Raw genomic sequence first — 25,418 nt, forward strand, 5'->3', positions numbered from 1 at the left:
GAGCCCACCGCTGAGTTGAAACCACGGCAGTAACAGGTTCATGATGTAATTCAGAAATACTCAGAATGAATATCCAGTGAAACCACAATGTTGCACAACGACACATTCAGTCAGAAACCAATACGGTAAAGCGTTTAATTCACTAATAATACACGGGATTTCTCAAGTTATTATAGCAGAAAACAGAGTAACAAGAAAAACAGTGGCATATCTTTGTGGCAGTTTTTCTCAGCATTTTAGTCAGGCTTACCAGAAGCTTCTGCAAGTGCTGCTGAGAACTTGTACTCATTTATGAACTGGACCTGTCATCATCTTTACGTATTACTAAGTGAAAGTGAAGAGAAATCATCCATCAACGTCCACAATCAGTCTCTATTAGTTTCTGTTTGTGCAGAAAATAAGAAAAACAAAACAAAGATGCTGCATGCACAGGTAAAACGTTGGTACCAAAACCAACAAGAGGAAGACACTGCAGGGAGTTTTTTTTTTTTTTTTTTTTTGCAGCGTGTCCACATGTGAGAGTTCAGTGGCCCTCTGCAGTCGGAGATTTGGTCGGACTCTGATCTTGAGGTTTATTTAAGCTGAATTCCGTGGGCTCATCAGGACCGGGTTACAAAAATCCTCCTATAGAACTAGAAAGAATGTGCAGCGCATACAGTTCTGCATAAGGCACAAAGGCATGTCTTTGGAGGTGGGGCAGGCATCAAAAGACAGGCAGAGGAGGGATTTCTTTTTAGAGGCTGGGGGCAAAGAATGTATTTTGGAGCTTCCACTCAATGCCAAGGCGAGACAGGGGGAGGCGTACAGTTTTGTAGTAATGGGAGTACTTACAGGGGGGTGGATGTTCGGATCTTTAAAACTCCGCTATAAACCAAACTCTTCTCTTGCGGTGCTTCTTGTCTCACCCAGATGGGAAACAACTCATTTGATACAGTTCTTTGGAAAAGTATGCACGCCTCTAACTTTTCTTTTTTATATTATTTATTGGGATTTTGTAATGGGTAATTAGAAAGTTTAGAGAAAATGATGCATGCTTTCAATTTTTGGAGTAGATATGTATTCATCCATCGTCTATACCAGCTTGTTCTTGCAAGGGGTGGGTAGACGACTGATATCCCTAACCTCCGGCAAAATATGGTGGAGGCAGCATCATGCTGAGGGATATTTTTCTTTGGGGATGGATGGAAATAAACACAAGAAAATCCTGCTAAAATAGGTTGTGGCAGAGCTTCATCTTCCAGCAAGACAACAATCTTAATCTTAAACCTAACAAAGCAACAATTAAATGGTTCAGCTACAGACATATTAATGTGTAAAACTGGCTGAGATCTAATTGAAAACCTGTGGCGATTCTCAAAACCTAAAATTCACAAACTTGTTCTCTTTTATTCTAATGGAGCTTCAACCATTTTGCAAAGAAGCATGAGGACAAATATTTTAGATTTTAGTTTGCAAAAATATTGTACAAACCAAGTGTGAAGCTTTGTGTTGTTCTTGTTTCAAAAACCTTTTTTTGTTAATTATCTTTTCATATTTGGCCTGAGACGACAATATACAACTTTAAAAACAATAATTATTATCAAGAAGAACATTTATAAGAGCAGGAGTCAGAATGTAGATGTACTTAAATTAATCATGGAGATGTATGCATTAGCATATTATACATTTGTACACAAATTCAACTCTGAAGGACTGAAAAATCCCAGAGGAAAAACCAAAAAGTTGGTTTTCTAATTTGGAAAGTCAGAAATACCTCATCTGCTCCTCTAAAATGTGGTTAGATATTGAACATTTCACCTCTTACACTTTTGTCTGCCCCTTTGTCATAAAATTACTCCAAAACATACATAGCAACTTTTGTTAGTAAACATTTTGCTAAAGGGATTGAATTCATTAAAACAGATCAATAAGTCAGTACTTACAGCTTCTCCTTGATTCAAAGTGCAGCACTCAGTTCCTTCAGACTAGCCAGAAGCAATTAGCAAACACCTAGTGGGCCTGCATCTGCTCAGTTCACTATAGGAGCAACGTCTGAGTGAAACACTGGTAAAAACATTGTTAAAGAGTAAATGGAGGAACATCATTGTGATGACCTCCTGACGGCAGAGTTTCAGAGCTTCTTAAAGGGACAGAGGCCCAATTTCAAGGCCTTAAATTAAAAAGCAAAATTTCTTTTAAGTTGAGTTTGATATATGCAGTTTTTTATAACAACTGAAAGTAACGTAGTTACTTTATTGTGCTATCACACGCCACCATGTCTTGACAATACTGGCCCTTTAAAACGTAAGGAGTCCATAATGTAAAGCATAATGTTAGCAAACACCAACATTGTCAGAATGAATTATCTCCAAGTTTAAGTGCAATAAAAGAACGTCGAGCAGATACAAAACAACAAATTACACTGTCTTAATGTTTACAGTAAGAGCCCTTCCTGGTAACACTGTGGCATCATAGCTACACAAACCTGCACATAAATCCCAATTGTCCAGTTTGATTAGCACAAGTTTTAACCTCTAACAGAATAAAAATGTGCATCTCTTGCGAATGTTGAAGCATTTACTCAGTTCCTAGACAGCTAAGCCATCTCCATGACCTTCTTGATCCAGTCTACGTACACAGACACGCGAATGAAAATGTTGGGCTGTCCCGGGTGTCCGCAGCGCCTCATGGGGATGATCACGCCCTCCAGCACCCAGCAGTCGCCGTTCTGACACGCCAGAGGCCCGCCATAGTCTTTCTGCAGACACACAGCAACAACAGTCCAGAGTCATTATTTGTCTCTGTTATGACTGAGTGTCACTGCCAAGGTGGGAAACATCTTGCAGTCAGTTCACTTACATTAGCCATATGGTGGATGTGTTTGATTTATAGGAACTTATAAATAGCTGTATGTTCTCTCCTCAAAGCAGGATAAATCAACAGAGGAGGGATTTTTTTTTTTCTGAGGGGATTTAATCTACAGCAGTTCACATGCTTTACTTCTCATCAAAGGAACAGTTTCATATTTGGGGAAACACATTTAGTCACTTTTTATGAAAGATTTGAAAACCATTATTTATTAGATTCTATTTTCTGGAGTGACTTTTCTATTAGTGCTACTTTTCATTGTTATATGATTGTTTAGGACTATTGGAGACTTAAGTAAGAATAAAAGAAAATGCTAAGAAATTAGGTGGTCTTGTGGGCAAAGTCCACTGTTCTGTGTTATATATGCTGGTGTGTAGTAAACGTAATGTTTATTTCCTCTACCTGCCATCCCAGCAGCTCTGGCAACATATTATAACTTGACCTAAAACAGAGTTCAAGTATTTGGCTCCCTGGGCCCTTCACAGTGACTCCTAACCCACCAAAAAAAAAAAAGAAAAAACAATGTCGCTTTTAACTTCTGAGTAGAGAAGGAAATTTAAAACACAAGTATATTTTAAATGCAATTTTTGCACAGAATTTCCACATCAGATTGAAAATAACGATGCAAGAAATGTTAGACAAGGAATGGTTATTTAATTAAGCCACAAAATAAACTTGGTAACATCTAGAAAATCAAACTCATGATCTTCATGATGCTGTTTGTTCACTAATGTTTTCTAACAAAGTTGTGAATTCTTCATCTGCTGACTAAGTAGACAACTTCTGAAGTCAGTCGGTGGCACTGGATTTCATTTAGGAACATCAGAGTGCAAGGGGGTTGGATTACAAATGCAGAAATGCTTTTAATAATTTTTATTTGTAGTTAAAGTTGAAAAATTTGTTGTATTTTCTTTTCAATTAACCACTCTGCTGGTTCATCACAATAACTCATAAAGTGCATTGAACTTTGAGGAGATAAAGTGAGAATACTTTTGCAAGACACTGCATACCTCTAAGCTACCACCAGGGGTCAGCTAAATGCTTGCATGATAGTCAAAAGTGTATTTATTGTATTAATAATGTTCTTTATATCTGCATAAGTAAAGAAAACTGCATGGACTGAGAAAAAGGCAGCTATCAACATGTTCACTGCAGACACCTACCTCACAGGCACCAACTCCAGCCTGAAAAGAGTTTGTGCACATCTCATTTTCCCGAACACGACCTCTGAAGTATCTGTTGCATTCAGTGTTGCTGATAACCGGCACATGTGCAACATTGAGGACCGTCTCATCTCCCGTCCCTGAGGAAACAGCGACAAGAAAACTACAGCAAGCAATGTGCTCAGAAAAGGTGTGGAAATTTCCCTCTCTCTCATTTGCATGCAGCGTTACTTTAACCTCAAGGTTTAATCTTTTGCAGAAAGTGCATCCGTCGCCAGAGTCTCTCTTACCTCTCGTCTCACCCCATCCAGCTATTTCACACTTTGTGCGCTCGGGCACTATGTAGCGCTCAGGAGGGAGGCAAATCTGAGAGACACGCTCGTTGAACTGGGCCGGACTTGAGACAGACAGAAAGCGCAGTCACAGGAGAAACTGTGGTAGCTATTATGTGCAAGTGGTTGTGTGTGAGGGTGTGTCCTGGTGCACGATTATACACACTACTCCAGCTGCAGCATGACCAGCTGAGACTCAGAGGGTCCACACACAATCTTGGTGAGAGGAATGGTTTGCACGCCAGGCTCTCCTTCCTGCGGGTCACGGAAAAGAGTTCCCATCATGGCGGAGTATCCAGGAAGGTCCACATAGCTGTCAGAAAAAGGAAACAAGAAGACAAACATCAAAAAAGGCTGCTGCTTATTTATTTAAAATAAACCATTAACATTAAGTTGTGCATTTTTGTTTTAACTTTTTTCTGTAAATACCAAAAGGGTCGTAATTTTACCCAAGGTTATGATAAATCTCATACAGGCCCGTGCTTGTGCATAAATGTAACAAATAAATGGTTATAATTTTCTAAAAACAAATTCCTGTGTTACAATACACTGCCACAATAAAACTTTATTTTATTTTATTATTTGCAACTACCAATCTACTTTTCAGTTATCTGAGGATATAAAGTCCAGCTAATGAATGCATCAAGAAAGTGACGCCATTTTTAAACCAAATTCATGTAAAATGTTAGATTTTTTTCCCCTTTTCTGTATTTTCAAAGTTAATCATCTGAGAAGAACTTAAAAAAACAGTTGTAGTTTGAAACTATTACAATTTATAAACTAAAAGTAAAGGTTGGTGTAGCACACTCACTGACTAAAAGAGGGTTATATGTTAACTAATAAATTAACCATTGTACATTGGGCTATGTTCACTGACATTCTATTTTCTATTTTCTATTAAATATATTAAAAAATTAGTTTGCTATCCCAGCTCCACGTTTGACGAGTAAAATCTCAGAGGCTTCCTAAATGAACTACCAGGAGGAGAAGCACTGCTTTGTGCTGATCACCCATCTGGGATTCACCAGAGATCCTCCACAGAAGTGGTTTCCTTTCCTGCACACAAAGAGGTCAGAGGTTATTCACAGCGCAACAGAGACTGTTTTGATAGTTCATCACCAAACGCCGTCAGCTGTCAGCCTGACCTGTCTCTGAGGCTCACAGTCCACGGCGAGTTCCCAGGGATTCCATTCACGATACGCAACATGGTCGGCTGGGGACGGTCGTCTCTCTTCCCGCACTCGCTGAACTCCACCGTCTCTGTGTTCACGAAAAGACAACAATATGACCACACAAGAAAATTGTGCCGTCTTCTGAGCAGCTTTTTGTCCATTTTAATTGGCAAACTAACCTACAGTTTCTGTCAGTGGGACTTTTTCTCCAGCTGTTTGAAAGCGACAGAAAACCCCCCAAAAAAACATTAATAAAAAGAGGATTGGATAAACAGTTTTCTTGAACTATTTTAAACTTAACACACAAAAAGCAGAGGTAAGTACCACACTGTTTAATGGCGCAGTAGTCAAACTCAGTTTTGGGGTCAGTGGTGTAGCACCAGGGCCCGTGTTGGTCCCCGTCTGGGTTACGACAATAATTCTCCGTCAGGTTGGCGTCCGGGTGCGTCCGTGGGTTTATTCTGAAAAATAAAAAAGTCACACAAATGTAAACATATTAGTCATATGAGATAAGAGCTTTGCTTTGTGGAAAGAGGCTGGCTTTTGCTGTGTTTGTATAAAAGCCCCAAAGTATCAACACACCTGGTCTGATGAGGTGTGTTCACGTTCCATTTCTGACAGGTGATGCCTTTGCGAGTTTTGCGGACGACACCTCTGTAGTTTTTCCCATTTTCATTGTAGCAGTCTGGGAAGGTGAAAAGATTGTCGTCATGAGCAGAGCTGGACGACATGGCTGGGAAAGTTATCGTGATGCAGGCATCTCGTATTGGTCGATACTGATCATTATTGGATTCGTATTTTTTGTTCTTTTAAATATCTGAAAAACTGTAAAACTGGTGACACGACCTTTCAAGTTTTATTTACAGCTTTCACTCCATGCAATTGTTTACTATTTTTAAGCAGTTATGAATGAAACCTTAAACCGCCTCAAAAGTTACTCGTCAGACTGTCGCTAGATTACCAAAGTAATGAGATTCTAGGCAACCAAATAGCGCGTGATTTAGTCGATTCCATCAACTTAGCTTAGCTTAGCTTAGCTTAGCTGTGAGAGACGGAGGAGTTAAAGACTTTCATCAACCAGTATTGGATGCTGTTGATATTGATCATGTGTTTATTGCAGTAAATATTGTGATTGGTTTATTGTTTAGCCCTCGTTATAAGTGAAATGAAATTGTCGTTGAAGTGGAGGAGTGCGTTGAGACCTTCACTGGATTTATTCTCAGATCATTTCAAGGCGACGTACCCTCGGCCTCTATGTCATCAGCGCAGCGTTTGATCTGCAGGCAGAGAACAGTCCTCATCTCTGGCACTGACGTAAAACACCAGGGAGCCTCAGAACCGTCTGGGTTACGGCAGTAGTTTTCCTCTAGACCTCTGGATCAGACGAAACCAGGAATGAGTTTAGCACACCAATAATCCTCCTGTCTAATTTAGAGAATTAGACAGCCCACTGAATTTGCACAGTGCCTGGCAATAAATGTTCTCACATCTTAAATTATCATTTTATTCTTCTGTTATTTCTCTTGAATGTTGGTATTTATGTCCATTCTCAGGCCATTTCAGACATTTCTGTGTTTTGTCATTCATTTTTCCTAAATCTACCTGTTTGTTTAGCACCACAATACACTAAATATCTGTTTCTGTTGTATCAACCTTCCAGAACCTCTCAGGTCTTCTGGTTCTGGTCTGCTCTGCATCCCCAGAACCAGAACCAAATGAGGAGAAGCAGCTTTCATCTATGCACCACAAATTTGGAACAAACTTCCAGAAAACTGTAAAACAGCTGAAACACTGACTTCCTTTAAATCTTGACTAAAAACCCACCTGTTTAGAATTGTATTTGAAACGTAATCAATTAAAAATGTAATGATGGACCTTGATTTAATGTATTGTTGATTCTATGTTGCATGTTTTTGTGTTTGTCATGATGTAAAGCACATTGAAATGCCTTGCTGCTGAAATGTGCTGTACAAATAAAATTTGATTGATTGATTGATTGTTAGTCCCTGCAGTTATCATACTAATATACTTATGCAACCTATCCACCCCCTCCATTAAAATCAACGCAGTGCTTACTTGCACTCGTAGATGTTTGGGATGAAAGGATGCCGATGAGGAACCTGGACGTCCCATCGCTGACAGGGGATGCCAGACGCCGTCTCGTTGACTTTGCCACGATAGTCTTCGCCTCGGCCTCTGAAGCAGTTGGTGGTGAAGCTGGAGCGCTGCCTCTTCTCCACAAGGACTTCAGCTAAAGTCAGGGAGAAATGTTAATAAGAAATAATCAATACCTGTGTTGGTCCAGGTATAGGTAAAAATCATATTAATCCAGATGAACAGAAATAAAACATTTTAATCCTCACACGTCTTCATTCTCACTTTGTCGCTATGAAAGCAGTTACTTTTCAAGCCGGGACTTTCTTTGCTGAAACTTTTATGTAAATTTAACCAGCGTTTCCAAATGGATTTAAAAGGACAAAAAAAGTCATTAAAAGGGAATCAAGAAAATCTAAAATATGCAATGTAATTAAATAATGTAGAGTATTATAGAGTGGCGTGTAGTATTTTCATCAATTATGTAACCACAAGATGGCGCTCTTTGCAAACTTTTGTTGCTGCATTGATCTGCTCTATCACCAGAACAGTTCGTGTTGTTCTTGACACATTACACAATTCATGCTGAATGTTGGGGAAAACATTGAATTGCTGCTTTAAAACAACTAAATAATAATAATCCTGCACATTAAATTCTATTAGTTTTTCACTGATCAGTCAAAACAAATCAGGAGAAAAAGAAAAAATAAGAAACCAAACAAATAAAAACTAATTTAATTCTTAGCAAGTTGCATAAACAATACAATAGCTGGAAGTTTGCTTCAATTAACCCTCACTGAACCAAAAGACGTCTGAGAATAGTCAAACCTAAAATCTTGGGCAAACATCTGTTTGGTTCTGCTGCAATCAGCCCTGAACCCGACACAATGGTACCAACCCTGAAATATTTAAGAAGCTAATGTGTCAAACAATAACAAGGTGATTTAATTACTTCAAATTAATAACATAACCTTGTCCCATTGTGTTTTTCAGGAATCAGCTTTTTTTCCCTTTCCACACTAAAGCAAATAAATTAAAAGAAAATAACAAACTAAACTTTATAATAAGACAGAAACCACTGCAACAAAATCTATAGTTTAGTTATTAGAAACAAAAATTGTGTCCGCAATGTTTACATTTTGCATAAATCTGTCTATCCAGCTTTAAATGTTTAGGATTTTTGTGCAGAAAAATAAATATTTTCTCACTGCATTTGCTGATGTCGCAGCTCTCTCTCTCTGTTTCAGGGTCGGTGGTGTAACACCACGGCACCGGAGAGGCATCCGGGTTACGGCAGTAATTATCATCTAAGCTCTTGTCAGGGTACCTGAAATAGACAGACATCACATTAAAACATGACAAAAGATTAAAACCGAATATTAAACAATGTTGATGAAACTGCCACCACAATTATTTTCACCTCTTGTGAAGATATATTTAATCATTTTATCTTGTCTACACTTGGGTCCATGATCAGCCTTGCTTTTCACAAGATTTTAAGAACACAACATATTTCTCTATAGGTGACCAGGAACATCTAGAGAATAGCAATGCATTGCAACAAAGAAGCCAATCAATGTGGAAAGCCCACTAAAAGCATTGCAGCTATGCATGAACATGTACTTTTCAGGCTGGTAGATGTGTTGATGAGGGAATTGCTGATCCCATCTCTGACACTCTTTGCCGCTCTCAGTGTGATCCACCTGGCCTCGATAGTCTTCCCCGTTGCAGGTGATGCACACCTCTGCAGACACAGGCACAAAGTCAGACATTTTTATGCAAGCAATGAGAAAAACTCCTCAAAAAATAAGCAAACCAGTACATCATTTGTTGCTAATGGAGTTACACTTCTGTAAGCTCTGTTAATATAATAATCTATTTGTGAAACAAAATATGAAGAACAGGAATTGTTTGAATTTTCTGTCAAGGATCTGGATTTTTTAAGGAAATATTTTTACAGATGCGAAAACTTGCACTCAACCACAAAACCGCAGCTATATATTATGTATAATATTTCAACAAACCAGAAGCCAATAAGTAAATCAGTACATAATTTGTTTCCAATAAAGAAATAGGTTGATTCTTTTTCTCTTTGAATATAATCATTTTATAAAATAAAGTTAAAAAAAAATAAAAAAAATTTAATTTTTGCATCAAGGATCTTTTTTACGAAAAATGTCTTTACAAATATGCTAAAACTTGCTTTCAAAACTGCATCTGTGTTTCCTGTATAACATGTCAGCTGCGTGATCTTCAGTTTTTCGTACCGTCTTTGCACTGTGGGATGTTGCAGCTTTCGTAGCGTCGCTCCGGGTCGGTGGTGTAGCACCACGGCCCGATCCGATCCCCGTCCGGGTTCCTGCAGTAGTTCAGCTCCAGACCGTTGGTAGGCGAAGGAGTCCATCTGAGACAAACGGGGTGGTTTTAACTGAGTGACAGATTGACCCTCATAATGTGTGGGTGGTGACATTCAGTTTACACGCTCACTGCGGCTGGATAAACTGAAGCACAGGACTTGGACTGAAAGAGAAAACCCACAGCGCTCTGATGAGTCACTGCGATGTTTGTTTTACTAAAATCCACAGAGATCTGGACGTTTCATCTCGAGTTGCACAATTTGGGTTTCCCATGAGGCTGGCACACAGTATGGCGAAAACAACTATTAAAATGTTTAACCAGAGTAATCAGAACATCTTTATTTGTGATGTTTGTTTCTTTTCACATTATTTTGATGTGTCCTTCACATGTTTATGAACAGATTGCTTCTGAATTACTTTCTCTCATCTTCTTAACATTAACATTGGTTAGACTGGAAACCAAAGACAGAAAGAAAACAAATAATCTGACTTAAAAAATTTTGTTAATTAGTTACAAGTAATTAAATTAAGTTTATCCAAGTAAATATATTAAGTTTAAGTTGTCATGTTAAACACTTAAATAAATTAAGTTCTACAGACAAATTTTATTTGATTACATGAAACAATTTAAGTAAACATTTTAAGTTGAAATGCCATTTTCTTTATTTCGGTGAGCTGGATTTCTAATATTAAGGTTTTAGTTGTTGCTCATATTTTGTTTTTGCATACAGCGCATACTATGGAAATCATTCAGAGTTACTGTCAAGTTTTGATATTTTGCTGTCAAAAAAAACTGATTTAAAAATAAGAGCACTTATTTCTTAATAAACATTAAGAAATGTTTATTTCTTAATAAACGAACAGAAACAGGAATTAGATACTCCAAGTTTTTTTGTATTTCCTTCATTGGTGCATTTAGTTTTATCCATTCAAAACAAAAACCCAATGTTCCAAAAATAACCAGAGGGTATATCCTCACTTTTTCTTGAACGAGGTTACACATCTGTGTTTACACATATTTAATGTTTGAAACAATGTTATTTTTGTTATATATGTGGAAGATAGGGACATATAAGGAACACAACTTGACATTTCTCAGTAAAGAGCTGACTACATGACGATTTGTCGTTTTTTTAGTTGTTTGTCACCTTAGAGTTTAAAAGTATTTTCAAATTTAATTCAATTCAAAAATGATTTATTAGTCCCACAGGGAACCTCAATCATAATCAATAGTAATGATTAAAATAATAGTAATGCCTCTAACTATAATAATAATAATAGTAAAAAGAATTAATAATTAAGTTTGTCTTAGTTTAAACATGACTGAAAACAACTATCCTGAATGTGGTGATAATAAATCATATCATCTAAATCATCTTTTGGAGATAAAAAGGTAATTTTCATTTTCTTTTCTTTCTGTAATTTTTATGCAAATATCATTTTTGGCAAAACTTATTGGTATTTTTAAATGAATCACATGTAAAATCAAATTGACAGATGGAAATATTAGAGGTAAACTCTTAATGTATATAATTAATGTTTTTAAAAACCCCTCCATATTTTGAAAGGTTAATTTCTCTTGTAATGTTATTTTAGGCATGTTTATAATAATTATTGACTTGTACATAAGAAACAAATCACCTGTGATCGTGAGGAAACTTTGACCACCACTGCTGGCAGGTGAGTCCACTTTTTGTGGTGAAAACTTTCCCCCGGTAGTCTTCCCCTTTACCCACAATGCACTTCCTTACATAAACTGCAAAAACAAACCAAAACAGTTGTTAAAAAAGAAATAAATAAATTACTGATTTTCACCAGTCATCTCTTCACCTTTCTTCTCGTAAAGGTCACAGTTGACGTTTCTCTTTATTTCTGCGTTGCTGCCGTCGGCAACCCAGGGCAGATGTTTACAGGTGCCAATCGGACGAATCTCGTAGTTGAAAGCTCTGGAGATGAGAAATGTTTTTTCAATGTTTGTACAACCAGACAAAGGTTGTAAAAACGTGCATACAAGTTATGCATGTTTGGAAACTGTGAGCGACGTCATCGGATTCAGTGTCTGGCTGCTGCAGATCAGGGAGGAAATGTGTGCGAATAAAACACTTTTTGTCACAAACAAAGCTGTAAAAACAGTAACTTTGAGGACAAAAGTATATCTCACAGGCTACTTCCATATTTAGGAGCTTTAGCAACTGCTCAAACTTCCAACTCTGACAGATATGAATGAGGAGTCTAATGCTGAATTTGCATCATGATTCATCACGATGTAACATGGGGGGAAAAGTGTGCGTGGAGAGAGTTTCTCTTCTCTTTGGGCAGCAATTAAGATGTTTAAAGTGACAGCAGGAGATAAAATTAGCCTGGAAGAGGACAGCGTTTAGTGTAGGCTGATGGCAAGACACTTTCTGCACATGCAGGCTATGTTGGCGTTTGTTTTTTGCTCACTTTTAGAAAATCCAACAAGAAAATGCTGCAGAAATCCAGATTATGTTTGAAGTGAGCACAAAAAGAGATTAGAGAAATTTTACTTAGAGGTTCGAATTATTGTAATTCTATTCTGGAAAATTTTAATGTAACTAATAAACAGGAATATGTCCACACAAATTAATTTAATTGATGAGCTTTGTAAAGGTTTAGTTGCGCAGTAAAGTGCACTTTTTGTCTCTGCTGACTTATTTGATGTCTGAAAGCAAAACCTTTGGTTTTAATATAAATACTAGTGAATATATTGACCCTTGCAAAGGTTTTCAGCCACATTAAACTTGTTTTATATTTGGTAACAACAACAACTATCTCTGGTGTGTTTTGTTGGGGATATCAGAAAGAACTGGTTGTTTTTTTTTTTTTCATGTTATAGCTGAAATATACCAAAACAAAACACTATGTTTACCAGACTGAATTTTATGCCAATTTTTCTTCTCAAAACAGCACAAGTGTAACTAAATTGAAACGAGAGAGTCTGTGAACATAAAGTTTACATTGTTGTAAAGCATTATCAATTGGTTTTATGTTTAGACTTTGACTGGGCCATTCAAATACTCCATTGTAATTCTGCTTTTATATTTAGGTTTTAAAAAAACAAGTAAACAAATAAAAACTAAATCAAGCCCAGTATAAGTCTCTTGCAGGCTCTAACAAGTTTTACTCCATAAAGTTCCTTTATTTATCCATATTCCCAAAAGAAACAATTCCCACAGCATGATACAGCCACCACCACACTGAAGGCAAGTGATGTTGTGTATTCAGAGGAATGCGAAGTGATTCTTGTCTGCAGACAGTTCGGTTTTACCTGCAGTCCTGAGAGTGTGAGCAGCGGCTTGCGCACTCCTCCAAGTTCAAACCCGGCAACATCTGCATCCGAGCCGCGTTCCAGGCGGTCGGAACGAGCTCCCTGCCCTCGGAGCGCTGGTAGTCGTTGAGTGAGCTGCGGAGTGCTGTTCATGCACAGCAGAACCCCACACATAATGCAGATGTGAATGTGTTGATGCTGATAGAAACGGCAAGCAGCAGATCAGTGGCACCATCAGGAACATTTGGACATGACCCTGCACACATGTAACCTTTGGACCAAGGCTCTCCTGCTGCTGTTTTGTGTATTGTGACAAAAAAGGGCTTCAGATAGCTGCATGTTTACACTTAGCTGCTAACCCACACCTAATACTTCAGTCATTTTTTGTCATATGTCCAAACAAATCAATCTTCAAACTATTTACAGGAAATTATCAATTACTTTTTCTGATTTCAGTTTTCTAGATCATATTTTCTCTCTGTGATGCAACTTAATTTCATTATTAATCTGGTAAAGTGTCCCTAAAAGTAAACCAAACATTTAAAAGTCTCAACTCAGTTTAAATTTGGGAAAACCAGGGTCTTACCAGAACTCAGTCCAATAGTCAGGAGAATGCAGAGCAGAAACAGCTTCATTGTTTGCTTCTGAGGAAGATAGCTCTCTTTTGTAATGATACTAGTATCAACTCGGATTTAATTACAATGAGGTGAGTCTGAATGTTGCACTTCTGACTACAAGCCCACCTCAAATAATTTTAAAAACTATAAAAACACCTAAAGGTTCATTAAACCGTCAAAAATCCTCACAGAAAGTCAGAAAGCAGAAATCCAGAGAGAACCCCAACAGCCCACTGCAGAGCACTAATCTGCTAACCAAACAGCAGCCTTAATCCCCCAAACAGCTAATCGATAAGCTTATTAATCATTAATAAGCAGTGACACATTGCCCGGTGGTGTGTAGTTTACCAGAGAGCCGCTAGGGGGCAGGAGAGTCGATTTTAGTTGTGTTTTTCTTCTTTCTCCCCATTTCCCGGGGAGTCAAAGTGAAACTGCAGCTGCTTCCTCGTTTATTGTCTACAGATTAATCTTCGCTGTTTGGGTAAGAAAATGCTCACATTCTCACCCTGGTCGTCATGAAGGTGCAAACAGTGAACCAAATGGAAAACGAGTCAAGATGGACTTTGATCAAACTGAAACTCTGGAAAGCTGCAAACTGTTTCACTGCGCCGCGATCACACATCAGCTGCAAACAGCAGAAAGACAAACAATCAATGGAAACATAAAGCAGATACATGTTGCTTCTAATGTTGCGCTGCAGGTAATCTGCAACCTGTGATTTTATTGCCAATCCCATCAATCAGCAGGAAGTCACTTTAGTTTTTGACAATCTCAACAGATGTTCCAACATTTATCAGAGCTTTTTGTAATTTCTGCTTTGGCTCCACAGAGTCTGGTGTTTTTCTGTGCTGGAAAAAATACATGCTCCACGTTATCCATTAAATGTTTTTCATTTTTACCCTACTTTTGTATAGATTTGTGTAGTTTTACCTCCTTGGTGTCTGAGCTTTATTGCTGCTTAAAAGTATTTTCTACCTTAGTGTTTTACAGCCTGTAATGGATTACAAAGCATTTTCTTTGGCTTTGAGGCTAAAGAATCCCAGTGAGAACTTAACAAAATTACCCCAAGAGCAGGTCGTTCTGCAACAATGATCCATACCACGTCAGAGTCCACTCTGACTTACGGAAAGCAAACAAATGAACAGAAAAAGATTAAAATTGTACGCTGGTCCAGTCTAACCTTTTACTAAAATGAAGCACAGATTACTAATCAATCCATCAATTATCAAAATCCCTTCAATATGGCTGAAATAAAACCATTCTGCAGAGCTGAGTGAGACAAAATTCCTCCACAGTGATGTTAAATAAAAATGTATGCAAGTGTAAAAATTATAAACTAGAATAGAAGGTTGATGGTGCAATTACATTTTAACATGAGGCAATGCAGGTTTGGATAGCTTTTTCCCTAATAAGGAAAATCATCACTAAAAATGCTTTTTGCATTTATTCAGGTTAAAATTTGTTTCTCTCCAGGATGTCGGAGGTGAAGACGAGCGAGGGCAGTGTGGAGGTGGAGAGCTTCAAAGCTCCACTTTTCTACAGACAAAGCGAGCCGGCCGCCGGAGAAGCAAAGATGTTGGTTCTTCTCCTTCATGGTATTCGTTTCTCATCGGAGAACTGGCTCAACATCGGCACTCTGGAGACGCTGGCCAAAGCTGGCTGCCGAGCGGTCGCCCTCGACCTGCCAGGTGCGTCCAACGTGAACAAACTTCAGATCAGTCAGTCGAAGCACTTCGGTCGTGGCCACTGAAAGTGCTTCACAAAGAGTAAATGCTAAAACTATTGTCATGCGGACAAATACAAATACAACACCGAATATAAGACAATAAAAGTTAAAGGGGCAGTATCATGTATTTTCTAGCAACTTAGTGCTATTTAATCAGATAATCAAGTAGTTGTTATCTTCAGATTTTATAAAAATGCTATATATAACAAATGTGACTTAAAATTAATTTGGGTTTGTAATTTAACGCCTTGAAATTGGACCTCTGTCTCTTTAAAAGCTCCTGCTGTTTTTGAAAGTCAACACAACACTACTCCACTATTAAACCTTTAGCAACATTTTTACCAACATTGCACTGAGAAAGAGCTCATATGATGAGCTCAGCTAACACGCAGCTCCACCAGGTGTTTGCTAATTGGTGCTGGCTAGTCTGAAGGAGTTGAGTGGGGGAGGGTTGTTCTTTGGGGCAGAAGTTTGAAAGCTGCAGCTCTGAGGAGAATTTCTCTAACATTCATTTCTGGTTGAATGTTTTCTTTTTTGTTGGGCTAGAAACCTATTTTCAATCTCCATTATGAGACCTTTCTAAGTCTACTGTCCACTTTCCTGTCCTCAGAACTCGGTCGGTCCAAGTCGGCCAAAGCGCCGGCGTCGGTGGGAGAACCGGCCCCTGCAGCGTTCCTGAAGGAAGTGTGTGACCAGCTGAGTTTGAGCCCTGTCGTAGTGATCAGCCCGTCACTCAGTGGGATGTACTCCCTCCCTTTCCTCCTGGAGCATCAGCCTCTGATCCGAGGCTACGTTCCCATAGCGCCAATCTGCACTGAAAGATTCACAGCAGAACAGTACCGGAGCGTCAAGGTATTTATGTGAGAATGTGCAGAAAATTTAGATTTTTTAAATCTAAAAAATTAACTGTGTGTGTTTAGGTCCCTACGCTGATCGTTTACGGCGACCAGGACACTCAGCTTGGAGAGGCGTCGCTCCGCAACCTGAGCAATCTGACGAATCACAAGGTGGCGGTAATGAAGGGAGCCGGACACCCGTGTTACCTTGATGACCCAGACACCTGGCACAAAGCGCTTACCGACTTCCTAGAGACTCTGTGAGGCTCTTCGCTCAGTTTCAAGCAAAGAAATTCCCAACTAACATGCAAAGGACTGAAAGGAGCCAAACTAACAAATCACTCACAAGACATTCCTCATGCACTACAAAACTACAATTGTAAATCAAAGGTTTTGATGTTCAATATATTTAGAAAGTCAGAAGTGTGATATCTCTACTTTAGCGGTTAATAGTCTGACCAAATCAATGTCCATTAATTACGTGGATGAACTGCTTTCATACAAGTAGGAAAAAGAAAAAAAAAATTCAGATTACATAATTTACACATTAAGCAGTACATAATAAGCCCAACAGAATAAACCTTCATGGAGGCAAATAAGGTGATGAACAAAAACATCTGGAATGACGTACACAACTGACATGTTTTACACATTCAAGTAATGCCCTGTTGTAATGTTCACAGGAGGGCATTACTGCCCTCTTGTGGACTGCATCAGTAACTGTAGGAAAGCTTTAACACCTGAACCTGTTTGTAACTAAATACCAGGATGCACATCTATTAACAACCTTGAGAGATAAAATTAACTCATATAAAGTTTGTAATTAATTAGTTTTAGTATTTGATATACTAGCAGGACGGTTTCACTGTTGACCGGAAAACAGACCAAACCAAGCTGTAGGTTTGGTTCTGGTCATTTGACCCCAGTTTCTGTTTCCATCCTCAAATTATGTTCTATTTACTTATGTGGGCTCTTACTGTTTCACTTTGGATCACACCTGAAACTGAGGCAATGTAAAGAATATCTTACCAGATTTATGGAGACAAAAGACTGAATTGTTGCTTTATGACACAAAGTTATGTTTTTAGATTTAAGTAAACTTTGCATTTAATTTGGAAACTGAAGTCCAATTTGGTACAAACTGAAGATGCACATCATCCAAGTTTCTGGAGATCCTCTGTGACGCTTTAGGAATCCCGCTGCTGGTTTTGGTTCTCTGTAAGGAAAATACCTGGACATTTCAGAGCACAACATTCATGCCTATTTTAATTTCCTGCAGGATTTGACACCTGTCCACACTACCAAAAATACCAATACTGAATACTTAATGGCCATGTTATCGCTGTTGTTGATTTGACAGCAAACATGTAATTTAAAGGTTCCTTGATTTCACCTGAATAAAATGATTACGTCATCAACAACCTGGATACAGATTGTCTAATGCATCTGTATCCATAAAGCTGTTTACAGGTTCTGAATATTGATAATAAACACACCACACAGTTAGATGAAGTGAAAAATATGAACATTATTTAATAACTGATTCTCTGTAATAAACAATTTGAAAATATTTTACAAGGAGTCACAGACACAATATTTTACAAATTTTGCCCTCTTCTTTTTGTTTCATTATTTTTTTTTCTTTTAAGCTTCATCTGTACAAAAGAATGGAGCCACATGGACCAGTGCCCAAAAGAGAAGGAGCTAAATCTTCCACACGCAACAACATTCACGCTCACACACACGTACAATAAGTAAAACAAAAACAGAACCAAAAAAAAAAAGAAGAGAAAACCATTTCGACATCAGATCTCAAACTTATCAACAGTGCTGTTTTCCTATATAGAATTGTTTAAACGTCACTTTAACTTTAACTTTGATTTAACTCTTTTTTTTCTTTTTCTCTAAATGTTGCTGTTTTTTCACACTCTTTGTCAAACATGGTCACATAGCACCAGACTAGAGACTACAGAATCACATACGCACGTCTTTCCCACAGAGACGCACCAACACAGAGGCCGCGAGGGTCGCGGGGGGGACGCTCTTTATGAAAACATTGCTTGATGTCTTAAAGCTGATCCCTCCCTCTCATCCCCAAGCTGGTCCAATTTGATATATATATATATTTTATTTTTTTTATTTATTTTTTTGTTGTTATTTTTCTGTTTTTGGCAAAAGGAAATCTGTCAAATCAGAGAAATCAGATGTTTCCAGTCAGGATTTACGCAAAGATGAAGCTGCAGGATTCGTCCGTGTCTCTCAGTTTGACAGGCCGTGCTGCTCTGTGGAGACCCACTCCCTGAGCTCCTGACGTCACACCCACACACAGAAACAGGGCTCCTACGCAATCTTCAAATAAATAAATAAATAATGTAATTTCCCCAATCTATGATAAGAAATTGAAGTAATTATTCCATAAATTAAAGTTCTGGATTCCCGTGAAGCTACTAAACATCTCAACTGTTTAAGTAAAATGAACATTGTTCCTTTACTCTATGAACTACTGACAACATGTCTCTGATATTCCAAGCACAATGTTAGTATTTATTTTTAGAAAATGGTCAAAACATGGAAAAAGACGCAGTGCTTTCAGACTTCAAATAATGCAAAAAATAAAACAAGTCCATGTTCATTTGGAAACAACATACTAATGTTTTTACTCAGGAAGAGTTTAGAAATCAACATCTGGTGGAATAACCAGGAGGTTTTCAATGGGGTCAGTGCATTTTTTCCAGAGCTGTATTTCTAAAGCTGCTATTGACATAATGTTTGCACCACATGTCAGTAAGAGTCCAAATAATCCACTTTAACGTCACTCGTTCCAGTAAAATTACATATTTACTGAGAAAAATGCATTTAGCGCTTATTTTTTAAATCTTAAGTCTTTCTTTTGCTACATCTCAGCATGAGTTATTTGCGGTAACATTTTATTTGAAGGGCTGTGTATGTCATAAGCATGACATAACATCTGTTATGAACATGAAGAAGTCTATTAATGGTTATTACTGTTGTCATGAAGTGTCATTGGGTAAATAATGTCACTTTTAATGCAAAGTGGGACTGAAAGTTGGATTGAAAATCCAACTTTGCGTTTAAAGTGTTACTATTCACTGAATGACACTTCATGACAGCAGTCATAACCATTCAAAAAGACTCCTTCATGTTCGTGACATATGTTATATAATTATGACAATATTATGTCAGTCTTATGCACAGCCCTTTAAATAAAGTGTTACCGTATTCATTCATTTTGACTCATGATTTTTAATTTTGTGTTACATATAAAGGCACAGTTAGTCATGGATAAAAGGTTTGTAGACCTCATGAAACTCATCTGCTATAAATCAAGACATTATAGATCAGAATCGGCTTTGAAGACTCTGGACTTAGCACAGGATGATTTAGTCCTGATCAAGCAACTCTTAAATGCCTTTTACTGTAGCAATGAATCATAATTCAGATGATGATTTGGGTAATTTGAAGTATGGGTTTTGTTCTTTAATGTGGCAAAAATTACAAACAGGAAAAATATGAAAGTTTTGAGATCGGTAGGAACCCTGCAAAAAACACCTATGGACTGACGTCCCTGTCTTCCGTCCGCCCACCGGTTCAGCGTCTCCCAACTGGGCACAAATAAGTGTCATTACCACGTCTGCTTACAGGTGTGTGTGCACAATGTCTCAGTGCAGGTGCACAAAGTGTAGGTTTTCATATTTAGTGTACAGATCCTGGAAAAGAGGGGAAGTAGCAGGGGGTACATTTCCACAGGCACGTGTTTAGCGTTCATTTACAGACAGTGGAAATAAGGAATTACAGACAGAGTTAATGGCACAGGACAGAGACAAAACAGATGCCAGGAAAGTAAAACTGCATCAGGCATCAAAAGACGCCAAAAGAGTCCAATTGATAAAACTCTTTAGCTTTAAATTTAGCTCCTTTAACAGTCTCTCTTGTTTTTTGTCTCAGGTTTACCAGCAGCTGAGCTCCAGTTACTGTGCCAGCATGATTTGTCACATCAAATAGTACCGACTGTACAGAGTGTGTGGTGACAGTTCAAACTGTTGCATGACTCATTCTCACCTGAGCTGCACAGTGAGATCTGAGTGGGTGTGAACATCCAAGGTCAGAGGCTTTTAAAACGGGAAATCTCTCACCCGCGCTCAAGCATTTTTAATGCACACATGCATCGATCAACTATTCATTAGGAGAGAAAAATAAGTAAAACAAATCAGAGCTCAGTGCACCTTAATGCATAACACTAAGAAAAGTCTGTGGAGGGAGTATTTCAGGATCGGTCAGGAATCCATGAGAAACGGGGAATCAAAGCTCCTCACTGAGTAACACTAAGGCATTTAAAACGGCTTTGATAACTTTTGCATTCGGACAGAAAACACTAAAACTACACATTCTTCACCTCCTCAACATCAACATTTAAATAGAGCGGCACCTATCACTTCTGGTCAGAAGTTTACATGCACACAATCTGTATATATCCCACGGATTTAATAAATATTTTAGGTTTTTTGCTTTGCTGGAAACTTTTCAAACATTTTAGTAAACGTTGGATATTTTCTAGTTCTAGCTCCTTCCATTCCTGGTTGGGTATTTGACCTTTCCTCTTGGCAGGATTGGTAGAGCTCATTATAAACTGTTGGTTTCCTGGCACAGACCCATGTTTTATGCATAGATCACACATTTTGATGTCAATGCCATTTCAGAAACTTATTGTTTGCCAGCAGCTTTGTCTATTGAAAATTTGGTTCTGATTGGGATTTTTGACTTGTTGGAACTTCCGTCTATTTCAAATTTCTCAGACACGTAGTTGTTGATTTCTACTGAAGTCGAGTAATTTGGAGGAAGTCCCTCTTCACACACTCACCAAATCCTGCAGAGTTTTTGTTACTTGGTTACTTGTTATTTGAGAGTATTTGTAGAAAATTGAATTACTGTTTATTCAAAATCACAGAGGTGATATGTAATTATTCTAAGAATGTCGGGCTGAATGATATGGCTGAAAAAACACATCACAATGTAAGAGTTCAGTGAAATTCCATCAGATGTATTATCTATTGATACTGATCACGTGTTTATTACGACTTATATCCTCATTGATTCATTGTCCAGCCCTATAAGAATGGTTCAAATTTATCGATACCAAATCTGATATGCAGAGGAAGCTCTGTGAATTCATGTAAACTCACGACCGGAGTAATAGGTGGATCTTTTAGTTTATTTCTCCACCACAACACTAGATTTTGTCTGCCTGCACACAGAAACAGTAAGAAACAGCTGTTCTCGCTCAAATGTCAGCCCCACCTCCCTCTCACCCAACCGAAGATCCTTTCGAGGGCTTTTAAAACAAACGCACATACGCACACGTCCACAAACACACACAAACCAGGCAGAACGATAGCAGTCAGGTGGCCCTAAGAACACACTATGGCCAGTTAACTCGCTGTATATCAATAGTGTATCATAGCTCTATACATGGTTTTGTAAAGGAACTGTATAGTAATCCCCGTGAGACGGCGGGCCGGAGGCTCTGGAGCGGGGGAAGGACGTTAAGCGGAGCCGGTCAGCGCGGCGGCTCAGTGTAAAGCTACTTCTACAGCGTCAGCCGACAGATTCAGTCTCCTGCAGCGTCCCAAGCCTCAAACATGGCCGCTTTATAAAGGTACTATACAGTAGCTTCACTCTTATACAGCCAAAACAAAGTGCGTAAAGGCACTATGAAACAGCTCCTAAACGCGGGAGTCTGAAAGAAAAAAAATAATTATTATAAAGAAAATCCATACATTGCAATGGCTAAAGGACAGACTGTGACTACTACTGTATGTGATCACCATATTTAGTGGCCCCTCCTGCGCTATAGATGGAAAATAAAAATAAGCCCCTATCCCCCAGCAGCGGATGGTTTTAAAGATTAAACAGTGTCAGTCAAAGGTAAAATTAGACATGATTGGCCCGTCTTAAAGAAAGGCTTTGATTTTGACACGAGTAAACCACATACACACGACAACGGTGATTCGGAGCGTTGGTGAAGTACTTTTTCTTTAAGAGGTGAGTTTTTTTTTTCTTCTTCTTCTTCTTCTTTTTTTCCGAGGTCAGAATGGTTCGATTGATCGTAAAAGAGAGTAATACCACACGACATCAACAATGTTCCAGCAGCAACTGAATGCTGATTCAGATTTTACAGCCTGGGGGCCTGCGAGCCAGAAAGCACTAGCACTGATAAACTATTATAAACACTTCAAGAACAGCGTGGCATTCTATCGTGTAATTACAACAATGCCCCCCAGTGGACCGCTTTTGTGTCTTTTTTTTATATATAAAAGAAAAACAATGATCTGCTAATTAGAGCTGCACAAAATGAGTCAGGATTCAGCTGCTGCAAATCTAAATCTGGTTTCCTTTTTGTGTTTTTGGCTACAAAAATAAGACCACGTGAAAGTATATCTCATTTTGGCAAGTAGATATAGCGCATTTAGGTTAACACTTAACTTTCTTTTCAAATTAAATCCTAAGCGTACGGCATGTTTGGAATACTCATCACTTCAGCAGGTAATACTTGACATTTTTGAATACTTGTTGAGTTTTTTCTTCTTTTTTCTTGTTATCGTCTATGGTGGAATAGCTGGCTGGATGGTCCGCAGCCTTACGAGAGGCAGATGGTGAGACTCTGAGATGAAGGAGAAGAAGAAGTCCGGCCGTCGGAGGAGGAGAGCGGACAGTCAGCCTCAAATCTCCAGTCTGTATCAGGATCTCTCTCTTATCTAGATGAAGGTGGTATTTGGAGAACAAGGGGGTTGTTTTCTCTTTTCTGGGGTGCTTTGACGGTCCTGCACCGACAGCTTGGCTTGGTCGGGATGAGGACACAAACGTCCAGCGTCTGAGCTGGACAGCGCCGCACTCGGGGCTTCCAGCTGACCGCGACGGGAGGTCCGGCAATTAACTATGACTAAAACAACATCAGGGCACAGGTATGGAGGCGAAGAGTCGGGAGGGACGGAGGGTTCTTTTAAGGGAAGCGAGCGAGGATGAGGAGAATGAAGTTAATGTAACAGAGAGTGGTGATGGGGGCTGAGAGCTGGATAAAGCAGCAGCAGCTGAATGAGCAGGAGGGTGTAGAAAGGCGGACGGAAGGAGTGACCTCTTCCACAGTCTGACGTGTTCTCCTGCAAAACGACAAAATATATCAGACCTACACATCTCTTTTTACTCCAAAGTAGTTCCTGATTGTAGCAGAAATGACCTTCAGATACAAATCTCAAATACCTGAAATGCTGAGTGAGCACCAAAACCTTCAGAGAAAAGCCGCAGCTAATTTTGCATCTACATCAACATTTGCAAAGTCAGACTCACAGGTGATGAGTGTGACCTGCGAGCATCTTTTAGTTAGCAAAACAAGCCATTATTGATTTCCTGATGTCCCACAAAGACTGACGAATATTAAACTGAACTATAATCAATGTGGTTACTAAAAACCAGAACTGGTGAAGATCTAAAACTTTAAATAAACATTGTCGACGCCAAGATCAAATTCTTCACTGTGATTCTCTTAATGAGACGTGGAAATTCATCTCTGCTTCTCTTACTGTCCTCGTCTTGTTTATCAGAGGACGCTGAGATGCTATAAACTTCCTCATTAGGTTTTTTTGTCTTCCAGTTTTAAAGAGAGAAATAGAAAAATGGATTGTGTCATATTTTCACCCAAAGGAAACAAGAAGCGATAGCGTACGAATCAAAGTGATCAATCAATGAAAAGATGCTTTGGAATCATTTTGTTGAATTTATTGAGGTTATTTATTGTCTTTAATGTTGATCTTTTTTTTCCCCTGCTAACACATATAGTGGATTTGCTGTTCAGTGTTCACATATTTCTCTCCAGAGCTCTTCCTAAATATTAGGAAAAAATGCAGCTATATAGCTGAAATATGACCTACATCTTTATTTTCCATTTCCGATAAGGAAGGCTGTAATTTTAGTTTCTGCAATAAAGCTTTTCTCTGTGTGTATTAATGGTTATTAAGGTATATTTGGTGCTAGAACTGTCACTAGACAGTTGTAAATGTTTTAGAGGGGATTTCAAGAAATTGCTGAATGTAATTATTGGGTGCTGAAACTCTGTGAAACTCCAGTGTTCTCGAATTAAAGGTATCAAATTTTATACTACTTTTTACATTACTGCAACACAAAGTGAGCATAAAGGCTTTATGAATAATCTTTGCTATAGGAGAAAATATGTAAGCCAAAGTTTTAGTGCTGTAGTTCTACATCACTTTCATTTTCCTAAGTGCTGACAAGTTTATTTAAACATATTTAACGTATCCTACGTATTCCTTTCCCTCAGGAAACTCTTTGCTGTTATGCGTAAAGTAACTTTGTCTATTCCTTCGAAGAAAATGACATTAAAACATGTTTTCAAGTTAAATGTGTGGTAACAGTCTGACACATGCAGACAAGAAAACATCCAGTTTAAAAATAAATGGTGCAAACAAAACTCAGCTTTATGGGAAAATCTTTAATGTTTCTCTTTACTCTACCAGCAGCCCTGTGTGTGTTAGGATTTTTATCAAGGTACGCACCTCCTGGATTATCTAATCCCTGATGGATTGCACCTCAATTCCCCTCACTTACGTCATTAGTAAATTTTAAAAATACATTTTTCAAATTTATTGTTACATTCTCTGTCTGATTAAACCAGAAAAGTCGGTGGTCTTCATTCACACAACAGAACATAAAATAAAATATACTCAATTACATGTCATGAACTTCATCTTAAATATCTTTTTACATTTAGGTTGTCAACTGAGCCTATAATAACAGGATTTTATGGTTGTCTGAAACCTGTAAAAACAGGTTTTGATGATAAAATAAGGTTATTGCTTTAATGATTGCTCATATTCTGGAATTATGACACATTTTAAGGCACTATTTTCAGGTGCGGATTAATACACATTTGGGACAATAAAAACATTTCCACAG

At 38.3% G+C, this 25,418-nt stretch overlaps 3 protein-coding genes across 17 annotated transcripts in view; 1 reads left to right on the forward strand and 2 right to left on the reverse strand.

Annotated features, from left to right (window-relative positions):
• Positions 1-121: 121 nt before the first annotated feature.
• mst1 (macrophage stimulating 1) lies at positions 122-14,099 on the reverse strand. Its single transcript, XM_055027420.1, has 18 exons — positions 13,841-14,099; positions 13,255-13,399; positions 11,796-11,911; positions 11,607-11,721; positions 9,876-10,012; positions 9,232-9,352; positions 8,817-8,935; positions 7,591-7,765; positions 6,758-6,888; positions 6,097-6,199; positions 5,839-5,975; positions 5,694-5,726; positions 5,488-5,602; positions 5,321-5,398; positions 4,509-4,655; positions 4,301-4,407; positions 4,011-4,150; positions 122-2,737 (listed from the first exon to the last, which is right to left on the reverse strand). Exons 1-18 carry the CDS (start codon positions 13,887-13,889, stop codon positions 2,576-2,578), a joined length of 2,130 nt encoding a protein of 709 aa, XP_054883395.1. The 5' UTR covers positions 13,890-14,099; the 3' UTR covers positions 122-2,575.
• Positions 14,100-14,284: 185 nt separating this feature from the next.
• Positions 14,285-18,254, forward strand: abhd14b (abhydrolase domain containing 14B). Its single transcript, XM_055027438.1, has 4 exons — positions 14,285-14,352; positions 15,345-15,559; positions 16,208-16,449; positions 16,518-18,254. The coding sequence occupies exons 2-4, from the start codon at positions 15,346-15,348 to the stop codon at positions 16,695-16,697; spliced, it is 636 nt and encodes a 211-aa protein (XP_054883413.1). The 5' UTR covers positions 14,285-14,352; position 15,345; the 3' UTR covers positions 16,698-18,254.
• cacna2d2a (calcium channel, voltage-dependent, alpha 2/delta subunit 2a) overlaps positions 17,942-25,418 on the reverse strand; it is a 200,897-nt gene continuing 193,420 nt past the window's right edge. For all 15 annotated transcript variants that reach the window (XM_055027434.1, XM_055027432.1, XM_055027433.1 and 12 more), the window contains one exon: positions 17,942-23,608. In XM_055027434.1, coding sequence (XP_054883409.1) covers positions 23,486-23,608 — 123 coding nt within the window. In that variant the 3' untranslated portion in view covers positions 17,942-23,485. The remainder of the gene's footprint in view (positions 23,609-25,418) is intronic.

The sequence above is a fragment of the Poeciliopsis prolifica genome, unplaced genomic scaffold (genome assembly GCF_027474105.1).
Source record: "Poeciliopsis prolifica strain line A6 unplaced genomic scaffold, Auburn_PproV2 SCAFFOLD003, whole genome shotgun sequence".
NCBI lineage: Eukaryota > Metazoa > Chordata > Actinopteri > Cyprinodontiformes > Poeciliidae > Poeciliopsis > Poeciliopsis prolifica.